Source organism: Macrobrachium nipponense, chromosome 14, assembly GCF_015104395.2.
Source record: "Macrobrachium nipponense isolate FS-2020 chromosome 14, ASM1510439v2, whole genome shotgun sequence".
NCBI classification, from domain to species: Eukaryota; Metazoa; Arthropoda; class Malacostraca; order Decapoda; family Palaemonidae; genus Macrobrachium; species Macrobrachium nipponense.
Window position 1 is genome coordinate 6853010 of NC_087207.1, and position 10983 is coordinate 6863992.

The following is a 10983-nucleotide window of genomic DNA, read 5'->3' on the forward strand; positions in this document are numbered from 1 at the left end:
ACGGCATTCTATTATGTGCAGTACTATTGTAGTACAAATTTTACTTGGTATCTCCATGTTGGATGCAGATCCTGTCTCCCTCTCCCCCTCCCTACTCGTTGTGGGGCGTCTGTCAGGGGGTAACTACCCCACCCACTAAAAATGTTCTGTCATTACCAACACAGTATTCTAGGATGTGCAGTGCTATTGTAGTATAAATTTTGCTCGGTATCTCCTAAGTTGGATCTACATCCAATTAAATCCCCCTTTTCAGTGCGTCTGTCAGGGGGAACCCACCCTCCAAAATGGCTGTCACTGTTCATTCTATAATCAGTAGAGTCTGCGGATATATAATATATTAGTTTCATCTGGTATCTCATATATTGGATCTAGACCCAAAATCTAACAAGCAATTAGTAGTGCTTGTTAAGTAAGCCACCCATATATTTTCGGCAGACGGTCAGTTTCACAACTTACAAGTCTACACCTAAATACCAGTAGGGGTTACAGTCGGTATCTCGTTCGTTGTATCTCAATGGTCCGAACTGCGGGACTATAAGGTTCATATTGCAAACAATACCTTAGTCTTCCCATTAACAAATTCGATCATTTTCCCTTTCTTTGGTCGTAAATATCAGAATTTTTCAGCCAGATGATCTGCAGTTCTGAAATGGTCTAAGAGCAATTGAGTCAAACTTTCAATCCTTTGTTTAAGCGTAGAATCAAAGTGATCCTTAATCAAGCAAAAGAATTTATTTTACTGTTCCTGATTTCCATAAATGATGCATATCTATTCAATAGATATATCTATTCAATAAATATGTCTGCCGTATAAAGCTATTTATTGATGAACCTTATCACCAAATTAAGGATATTGTTTCTGTTGTCAGGTTATGGTACTAAGGGAGTACTGAACACGATAAACATGCTTCATGAATGTGAAGCAATCTAATTTTGAACTCTGAATAACATTGGCAAGGAGACCCACATTACGCATAATACAAATACGTACAGACCTACCTCTCCGCCTCCTCATTTTTGTCAGCTAACCCCTAAACAAGAGAGAGAGAGACAGAGAGAGAGACAGAGAGAGAGAGAGAGAGAGAGAGAGAGAGAGAGAGAGAGAGAGAGAGAGAGAGAACTAGCAAAATAGTAAAAGGTATGAAACAGTAATCAAGGAGGTAAATTTTCTGCAGGTCAACTAAAGCGAAATCCTTTCGAGATCGACTTTACTAAATACATTACAAACATAGACATTTTGGGTTGTCATCTTCATTTTACAATAAATCATCGCTCTTGGCTATTTTTCAATTTTATGTAACTTAAACTAATGACTAGACTTTTATTGTAAATTATAGATGTGTGGACATTTATCGTTGAATGCCTTGTTTTCAGTTTTCCATTTTTAGGTAAAAAGTCCCTTACAGAACCCATACAGTGTATTTTCAAAATATGTTAAACGTAACAGTAAGGATTATTACCATCAGCTAATTCATTTACAATTTTACTGGAAATTATGATAGATTTTATCGCATGATATTTATTGAATTTTGCATTGTTAGTTCTTTAAAACTTCATAGATGAGTCTGCCTTTGTAAAGAAAAAAAAACCACTGAATTATTTTGGTAAGGCCTGGTAAACAGCATGCTATGCAAAAATACTGATATGCAGACCTCATGGCCCGCCCACCTGCCTGCACCGGGCCGGGTCGGCAGACCTCATGGCCTGCCCGCCTGCCCGCACTGGGTCAGCTTGGCAGACCTCAGCTCGGCAGACCTCATGGCCCACCCGCCTGCCTGCACCATGCCAGCTTGGCAGACCTTTTGGCCCACCCGCCTGCCCACACCAGGCCAGCTCGTCAGACCTTCTCGCCCGCCCGCACCGGGCCTGCTTGGCAAACCTTCTGGTGAGGGCCTGCTTGGCAGACCTTCTCGCCCGCCCGCCTGCCCGCACCGGGCCTGCTTAGCAGACCTTCTGGGCCGGTACATGGTTGGCCAGACCTTGTGGCCCGCCTGCCTGCCCGCACCAGGCCTGCTTAGCAGACCTTGTGACCCACCCACCTGCCTGCACCAGGCCTGCTTGGCAGACCTTGTAGCCCGCCTGCCTGCCCGCACCAGGCCTGCTTGGCAGACCTTCTGGCCCGCCCGCCTGCCCGCACCAGGCCTGCTTGGCAGACCATGTGACCCGCCCGCCTGCCTGCACCAGGCCAGCTCGGCAGACCTTCTCGCCCGCCTTCCTGCCTGCCTGCACAGGGCCTGCTTGGCAGACCATGTGACCCGCCCGCCCGCCCTGCCTGAACACCGGCCAGCTCGGCAGCTCTCGCCCGCCTGCCTGCCTGCACCGGGCCTGCTTGGCAGACCTTCTGGTGCGTGCCTGGTTAGCAGACCATGTGGCCTGCCCCCGCCTGCCCGAGCCACACCATGCTTGGCGAGACCTTGAGGCCCGCCCCGCCTGCCCGCACAAGGCCTGCTTGGCAGACCTTCTGGCCCGCCCTGCCTGCCCCGCACCGGGCCTGCTTGGCAGAACTTCTGGTGCGTGCCTGGTTAGCAACCATGTGGCCTAGCCCGCCTGCCCGAGCCACGCCTGCTTGGGCAGACCTTGAGGCCCGCCCGCCATGCCCGCACAAGGCCTGCTTGGCAGACCTTCTGGCCGCCTGCCTGCCCTGCACCAGGCCTGCTGGGCAGACCTTGTGGCCCGCCCGCCTGCCTGCACCAGGCCTCCTGGGCTGGGCACCTTGTGGCCCGCCTGCCTGCCTGCACCAGGCCTGCTGGCAGACCTTGTGGCCCGCCCCCCGCCTGCCCTGCACCAGGCCTGCTGGGCAGACCTTGTTGGCCCGCCCTGCCTGCCAGCACCAGGCCTGCTGGGCAGACCTTGTGGCCCGCCCGCCGCCTGCCTGCACCAGGCCTGATGGGCCAGGACCTTGTGGCCTGCCCGCCTACCATGCACCAGGCCTGCTGGGCAGACCTTGTGGCCCGCACGACTGCCTGCACCGGGCCTGCTTGGTAGACCTTGTGGCCCGCCCGCCTGCCCGCACCAGGCCTACTGGGCAGACCTTGTGGCCCGCCCGCCTGCCTGCACCGGGCCTGCTTGGCAGACCTTGTGGCCCGCCCGCCTGCCCACACCAAGCTGCCGCACCAGGCCTGCGCACCAGGCCTGCTTGGGCAGACCTGTGGGAGCCCCGCCCGCCGCCTGCCTGCACAGGCCCTGCTGGGCAGACCTTGTGGCCCGCCCGCCTGCCTGCAGGCCAGCCTGCCTTGGGCGACCTTGCCCGGCCCGCCTGCCAGACCAGGCCTGCTGGGCAGACCTTGTGGCCCGCCCCGCCCTGCCCTGCACCAGGCCCTGAGGGCCAGACTTGGTGGGCTTGCCCCGGCCTACCTTGCCACCAGGCCCTTTTGCCTGCAGACCTACCTTGGGCACCAGGCCTGTGGGCAGACCTTGTGGCCCGCACGACGACTGCGACCGGGCCTGCTTGGCGGACCTTGTGGGGCCCGCCCTCCTGCCGCCCCACCAGGCCTACCTGGCATTGACCTTGTGCCCGCCCGCCTGCCTGCACGGGCCTGCTTGGCAGAACCTTGGTTGCCCCCCGCCTGCCCACACCAGGCCTGCCGCACCAGGCCTGCTGGGCAGACCTTGTGGCCCCGCGCCCTGCCTGCACCAGGCCTGCTGGCAGACCTTGTGGCCCGCCCGCCTGCCTGCACCAGGCTGCTGGGCAGACCTTGTGTCCCGCCCGCCTGCCTGCACCCAGGCCTGCTGCACCAGGCCTTCTGGGCAGGACCTTGTGGCCCGGCCCGCGACCTGCCTGCACCAGGCCTGCTGCACCAGGCCTGCTGGGGCAGGACCTTGTGGCCTGCCCGCCTGCCCGCACAGGGCCTGGCCGCACCAGGCCTGCCGCACCAGGCCTGCTGGGCAGACCTTGTGGCCCGCCCGCCTGCCCGCACCAGGCCTGCTGCACCAGGCCTGCTGGGCAGACCTTGTGGCCCGCCCGCCTGCCTGCACCAGGCCTGCTGGGCAGACCTTGTGGCCCGCCCGCCTGCCTGCACCAGGGCCTGGTGGCAGACCTTGTGGCACGCCCGCCTGCCTACACCAGGCCTGCTGGGCTGACTTTGTGGCCCGCCCAGCCTTGCCTGCACCAGGCCTGCTGGGCCAGACCTTGTGGCCTGCCCGCCTGCCTGCACCAGGCCTTCTGGGCAGACCTTGTGGACTGCCACCCTGCCTGCACCAGGCCTTCTGGGCAGACCTTGTGGCCTGCCACCCTGCCTGCACCAGGCCTGCTACGCTGACCTTGTGGCCCGCCGCCTGCCTGCACCAGGCCCTGCGGGCTGACTGCCTTGTGGGCCCGCCCGCCTGCCTGCAACAGGCCTGCTGGGGCTGACCCTTGTGGCCCGCCCCGCCTGCCCGCACCAGGCCTGCCGCAGCAGGCGGCCTGCTGGGCAGACTTGTGGCCTGCCCGCCTGCCTGCACCAGGCCTGCTGGGCAGACCTTGTGGCCCGCCCCCGCCTGCCTGCACCAGGCCCTGTTACGCTGAACCTTGTGGCCCGCCCGCCTGCCTGCCACCAGGCCTGCTGGGGCGACCTTGTGGCCCCGCCCGCCTGCCTGCACCAGGCCTGCTGGGCTGACCTTGGGGCCCGCGCCGCTGCCCGCACCAGGCTGCCCGCAGGCCTGCATGGGCAGATCTGTGGCCTTGCCCGCCTGCCTGCACCAGGCCTGCTGGGCAGACCTTGTGGCCTGCCCGCCTGCCTGCACCAGGCCTGCTGGGCAGACCTTGTGGCCTGCCCGCCTGCCTGCACCAGGCCTGCTGGGCAGACCTTCTGGCCCGCCCGCCTGCCTGCACCAGGCCTGCTGGGCAGACCTTCTGGCCCGCCCGCCTGCCTGCACCAGGCCTGCTGGGCACACTTCTGGCCCGCCCGCCTGCCTGCACCAGGCCTGCTGGGCAGACCTTCTGGCCCGCCCGCCTGCCTGCACCAGGCCTGCTGGGCAGACCTTCTGGCCCGCCCGCCTGCCTGCACCAGGCCTGCTGGGCAGACCTTCTGGCCCGCCCGCCCGCCTGCACCAGGCCTGCTGGGCAGACCTTCTGGCCCGCCCGCCTGCCTGCACCAGGCCTGCTGGGCAGACCTTCTGGCCCGCCCGCCTGCCTTGCAACCAGGCCTGCTGGGCAGACCCTCTGGCCGCAAGCCTGCCTGCACCAGGCCTGCTGGGCAGACCCTCTGGCCCGCCCGCCTGCCTGCACCAGGCCTGCTGGGCAGACCCTCTGGCCCGCAAGCCTGCCTGCACCAGGCCTGCTGGGGCAGACCCTCTCGGCCGCCCGCCTGCCTGCACAGGCCTGCTGGGCAGACCCTCTGGCCCGCCCGCCTGCCTGCACCAGGCCTGCTGGGCAGACCTTCTGGCCTGCAGGCCTTGTGGCCCGCCCGCCTCCTTCACCAGGCCTGCTGGGCACAGACCTTGTGGCCCCCGCCCGCCTGCCTGCACCAGGCCCAGCTGGCAGCCTTGGGTGGCCCGCCCCCTGCCTGCACCAGGCCCTGCTGGGCGGACCTTGTGGCCCGCCCGCCTGCCTGCCCAGGCCTGCTGTGCATACCCTTCTGGCCGCAAGCCTGCCTTGCGACCAGGCTGCTGGCAAAACCCTCTGGCCCGCACGCCTGCCTGCACCAGGCCGCTGGGCAGACCTTCTGGCTCCGCCTGCCTGCCTTGCACCAGGCCTGCTGGGCAGACCTTCTGGCCCGCCCGCCTGCCTGCACCAGGCCTCTGGGCAGACCTTGTGGCCCGCCCGCCTTCCGCACCAGGCCTGCCTGGGCAGCCTTACCCTGCCCGCCCGCCTGCCTGCACCAGGCCTGCTGGGCAGACCTTGTGGCCCGCCCGCCCCTGCCTTGCACCAGGCCTGCTGGGCAGACCTTCTGGCCCGCCCGCCTGCCTGCACCAGGCCTGCTGGGCAGACCTTGTGGCCCGCCCGCCTGCCTGCACCAGGCCTGCTGGGCAGACCTTGTGGCCCGCCCGCCTGCCTGCACCAGGCCTGCTGGGCCAGACCTTTGTGGCCCGGCCCGCCTGCCTGCACCAGGCCCTGCTGGGCAGACCTTGTGGCCTGCCCGCCTGCCTGCACCAGGACCTGCTGCGTCAGACCTTGTGCCGCCCGCCTGCCTGCACCAGGCCTGCTGGGCAGACTTGTGGCCCGCCCGCCCTGCCTGCAACCGCCCAGGCAAGCTGGGTAGACCTTGTGGCCGCCCGCCTGCCTGCACCAGGCCAGCTGGGCAGACCTTCTGGCCCGCCCGCACCAGGCCAGCTGGGTAGACCTTGTGGCCCGCCCGCCTGCCTGCACCAGGCCAGCTGGGCAGACCTTGTGGCCCGCCCACCTGCCTGCACCAGGCCTAGCTGGGTAGGACCTTGTGGCCCACCCGCCCGTATCGGGCTGGCTCGGCGGGCCTTGCCCGCCGCCCTTGCATACAGAAACCCTGTCGTTAGTCTTAGAACTAGAATATGCCACTGAATCCTTTCAATTCTCCTGGGGCTTCTCTCAATCCTCTGTGCCTTTTGTTGGCACTCCACTATTCTTCTCTGAATCCTTTGCTCCTTCTCCTGGCACTCCACCAATCTTCTCTGAATCCTATGCTCCTTCTCCTGGCACTCCACCAATCCTCTCATTTTCCTCAACGTTTCTAAATCCCTCCATTTTCTTTTCTCTTTCAGGGACCAATAAAACTTTTAAGAAAACATTTTGACATATTTATTTCCATCCACCTTTCCTTTCCTTCAACAATTAACAAAGCAAACTTATTACAAATAAACATCAAACTATCCACACAGTACAGTTAAAAACTTTCATGAAATTGTAACCTCAAGTTTTCTGAAAGCTAAAATAAACTATTGCAGATGACTCCTAAGATCCATTTATGGTCACAAACTAAAATCATTTGTAAAAGATGGATTTATGAAAGAAGTCCTTTAAACTCGGAATTAAAACTCGTATTATTATGTATAATAACAAATATACTGTAATGAATTATTGTGTAAATGAAAATTGCCATTTTTGTAAATAAACTTTATTCATTTAAATTAACAAAATTTTCCATACAATAAATATTCTCTAAGTTTTCAAATCTGATCCGTCTTCGTGAGTCCAGCTTAGACTGGATCGTGCCTGCATGTTCTTGAGCTTGCAAACCAATTTCTCCTTCGCTCCTCGCATCTGTCGAACCTCATCTTCCAGCTGGTCCTTCAGTTCGGCCTGTACACCACCAGTCGACGATTTCCTTCCTCAAAAAAGGCATGTCAGCTCGTTCCTCTGAGTTACGCAGCCTAATCTTCACACTGGAGTCCACCCTTTTCCTTCGTCATGTCTTCCATTTCATTCTGCAGGCGCTGGAACCTCACATCGACGTCTTTCCTGCCGGATTCGCGCTTTTCGCTCGCATCGTTTTCTTCCTGGATGAGCCTCGACATCCGCGCCGCTTCTGCGGTTTTTAGTTGCAGGTTTTTCTCCTTCTGTCGTAGGAGTTTCTGCCTCTCAACCTGGCACTTTACCTCTGCCAACTACACAGTCGCATAGGGCATCGTTTCTCTGCCATAAATTCCTTTGTCTTGTCCATCAGCTGCTGATTTTCTTCTGTCTTGAGGATCTTGTCTTCGAGCTGCTGTTTTTCCCTTTTCTCTTGATCGTTCTCCTTCAGAAACAACGTCTCAACTTCGAGTGGTCGGTCCTCTCTTGCTGCTCTCTCTGGCACTGGATGGTGTCTAGCAAGGCTGCAATTCTCTTGTTCAGTTCCTTTTCCTTGGACTGTTCACCTCCATCATCAGTCGTCAGGAGGAACCTCACCAGTGAATAGGCATTCAAAGTAAATACGATGATTATTCTTGGGTTAAGACTTCTCTCCGTATTTCGGACAACATCTGGATAAAAACGTCCCAACAACACCTGGAAGCCATCTCTGAAGTGTGTTACCCCGTTCATATACTCTCCTCTCTCTCACTCGATTTTTCGTTGGTTTTCTATATTCCACGAGAGATATTTCGGTTTATCAAAACATAGCAGGAAATATTCTGAAAATATTTTAACTATGCCTTGTCTCTTGGTGTTTATAAATTGCTGAAATCTCTCTCAGGGATTTTTTGCAGTACGTATCTTTTTTGTCTGATCTCTTACTTACTTATATCAGTCATTATTACAAAAATAAAAACACTTGTTGATATAAATAACTTAATTTACAGATCACTTGTCAATGCCAGTCATATTATTAATAATACTAATAATTTCAGATCTATTTTAAATGTAATATGTAAACAGAATTGACTAGATTGAATAATGTGTACTACTAATTTTACTTCAACATAAATGTCATAGAGGACAAGATATTGTCATAAAAAATTAACAGAGTACACTCCAATATAGCGAGGTGGGCATTGTGATACAAAGCTAGCTCTCTCTCTCTCCACCCTTTGCAATGTCGGCATGCAGCTGCCCACGGCGATTTCGCGCATGTCCATTCCATGTTTATAGTTCCATGGTGATATGCTAATCAACTTTAATCTCTCTCTCTCTCTCTCTCTCTCTCTCTCTCTCTCTCTCTCTCTCTCTCTCTCTCTCTTGAGTAATAAAACGAATATGTTTCAAGACCACGTTAATTTCTTATTCGGGAGTTACATATTAACCATCAAATACAGTGGTTAATCTCCCGCCTTCTCCACATCCAAGGACCAGTTAGTATAATATAATTAACCTCACATCAATTCACGCTGTGTGGACTTGAAGCTTTCAGATTTAAATCATCGTTTCGTTTTATACCGACTTATCCCAAAATTCCCCACGTTTACTCTTCGTGCGTAATTTCAATACTTACAATTTTCTTCAATTGACTTCCCACTCCATTGTGAGTCACAGTTTTTCCTTTCGTAAATAGCTCACTGGCATACAAGTGCAGTTTTTTCTTTGGCATGTGTCTTTATACCTATAGTTTTCCTTCTGAGTATCTCACTACCTACAGCTTTCCTCCCATGAGTAACTCTCTACCTACAGTTTTACTTCTTAAATTAATTCACTACCTACGGTTTTTCTTTAGTGAGTAACCAATTACCTACAGTTTTCTTTGGCGAGTGACTCCTGTTAGTATTATTTCGGGAACTCGGTACCCATAGTTTTTCTTTGGTGAGTAACTCACCAAAGATAATTAATACCATCGTCTCAATTTCATTATTTGCAATTAACATCGGCCCCAGCCTCTTCAAATAACAGCAACATAAAAACAGACTGTGATGATAATATTATTTTAACTTACTCGATCAGATTTTTCAATTTCCGCGCTGCCTATATGTGAGCACATGTACGTATGTATGTATGTATGTATGTACGTATGTATGTATGTATGAATGTATATATATATATATATATATATATATATATATATATATATATATATATATGATGTATGTATGTATATATGTATATATATATATATATATATATATATATATATATATATATATATATACACACATATATATATATATATATATATATATATATATATATATATATATATATATATATATATATATATATATACATATATATATATATATATATATATATATATATATATATACTCGAGTATATACGTATATACATACTATATATATATATATATATATATATATATATATATATATATATATATATATATATATATATATATATATATATATATATATGTGTGTGTGTGTGTGTGTGTGTGTGTGTGTGTGTGTGTGCAGATAGATAGATGGTTATATAAAGACACATAGTAGGGGCATGGTTTCCCTTTTTTTCCAGTAGCTACTGTCCGTTTCTTCTGAGTCACATTCTTTGTCAAGCAAGAACTAAAATGCAATAATATCCTGTATCCCATTTACAACAGTTCTAAGAAGGGAATGTGGGTTGTGGGGTTGACGTTTTGAGGTTATTATTTATATTTGTAATGCTTAGTTACTTAGGGGTTGGTTAATTATGTGCATCATATTATATAATTTTTCTACATGGTGTAACTATTATTACATGAGGTTTACATTCGGTTACGTGTTCATATTGGTCCAATAAATTGATTGATTTTTCTGAAGCATTTGGGTGGGGATTGACCTTGCGTATACAACATACAACGTTGCACAAACGTATGCTATCCATTTCGACCTGTCCCTATGCCTGAAGATACGCACGTCTAAGTATATTCATACTCCCGCACATTCACTCACCCAACCACATACGCACTAGAAGTACGGGCTGCTCTATGAGCAAGAGCCCCTGCAGGCGTAAGGACTGCTTAATCTCCAACAACAACAGTACTAGATCGCACACACAATATATATATACACACATATATGTATATATATCTGTATATATATATATATATATATATATATATATATATATATATATATATATATATATATATATATATATATATATATATATATATATTATATTACAGAATGGTTGATAATTTGTTTTGAACATAAGGAAATGAAGAAGCATGCAAATGAATAGTTCGTGGGTTGTGAACTAAAACTATCGATAGCCGCGAAGAGTCTGGAGGGCTCAAGACTTCGAGGAAAATGACAGCAGGAGTCTTGGGAATAGTGACGCTGATTAGGAATGGGGAACTCCTTGTGTTCAAAAAGAACCTTTATAATCCCATCTGGAATTTGGATGCCGACTTTCCGAAGAGGTGCTTTCACACTTGCTGACTCACTACAACATCTCCCAGGCTTAATTGCATGTAAAACAAATTAATCAAGTATAATACTATACAGTACATGTATTTATAAGGTTACATTTATCCAACTGTAAGTCGCTCTTTTAATTTTGCCTTTTGCATCTCATAGAAATGAATGTGAGTTACAAATTATATCAATCACGTTAGAAGTTCTTCTGTACCTAAACTTCTCTCTTACACTCCGTGGCACGCGCGCGCACACACACATGTATGTATATATATATATATATATATATATGTGTGTGTGTGTGTGTGTGTATGTATGTGTGTGTAATTT

At 51.8% G+C, this 10983-nt stretch overlaps 1 protein-coding gene across 1 annotated transcript; it reads right to left on the reverse strand.

The window, feature by feature from the left end:
• Nucleotides 1–2356: 2356 nt before the first annotated feature.
• On the reverse strand, nt 2357–4644 carry LOC135226033 (collagen alpha-2(I) chain-like). The gene is made up of 3 exons (XM_064265510.1): nt 3994–4644; nt 3032–3907; nt 2357–2914 (listed from the first exon to the last, which is right to left on the reverse strand). Exons 1-3 carry the CDS (start codon nt 4642–4644, stop codon nt 2357–2359), a joined length of 2085 nt encoding a protein of 694 aa, XP_064121580.1.
• Nucleotides 4645–10983: the final 6339 nt, after the last annotated feature.

Excerpts from the sequence above, each read along its gene's own strand:
- LOC135226033 (XM_064265510.1), bottom strand. The coding sequence starts at position 4,644 with ATGCAGGCCTGCGGGCAGCCTGGTGCGGGCAGCGGCGCGGGCCCCAAG. Across the intron at positions 3,908-3,993 it reads GCAGGCGGGCGGGCCACAAG|GCGGGCGGGCCACAAGGTCT; the intron begins GTCTGCCCAGCA and ends TGGTGCGGGCAG. Across the intron at positions 2,915-3,031 it reads GCAGGCGGGCGGGCCACAAG|GCGGGCAGGCCACAAGGTCC; the intron begins GTCTGCCCAGTA and ends GGTGCATGGTAG.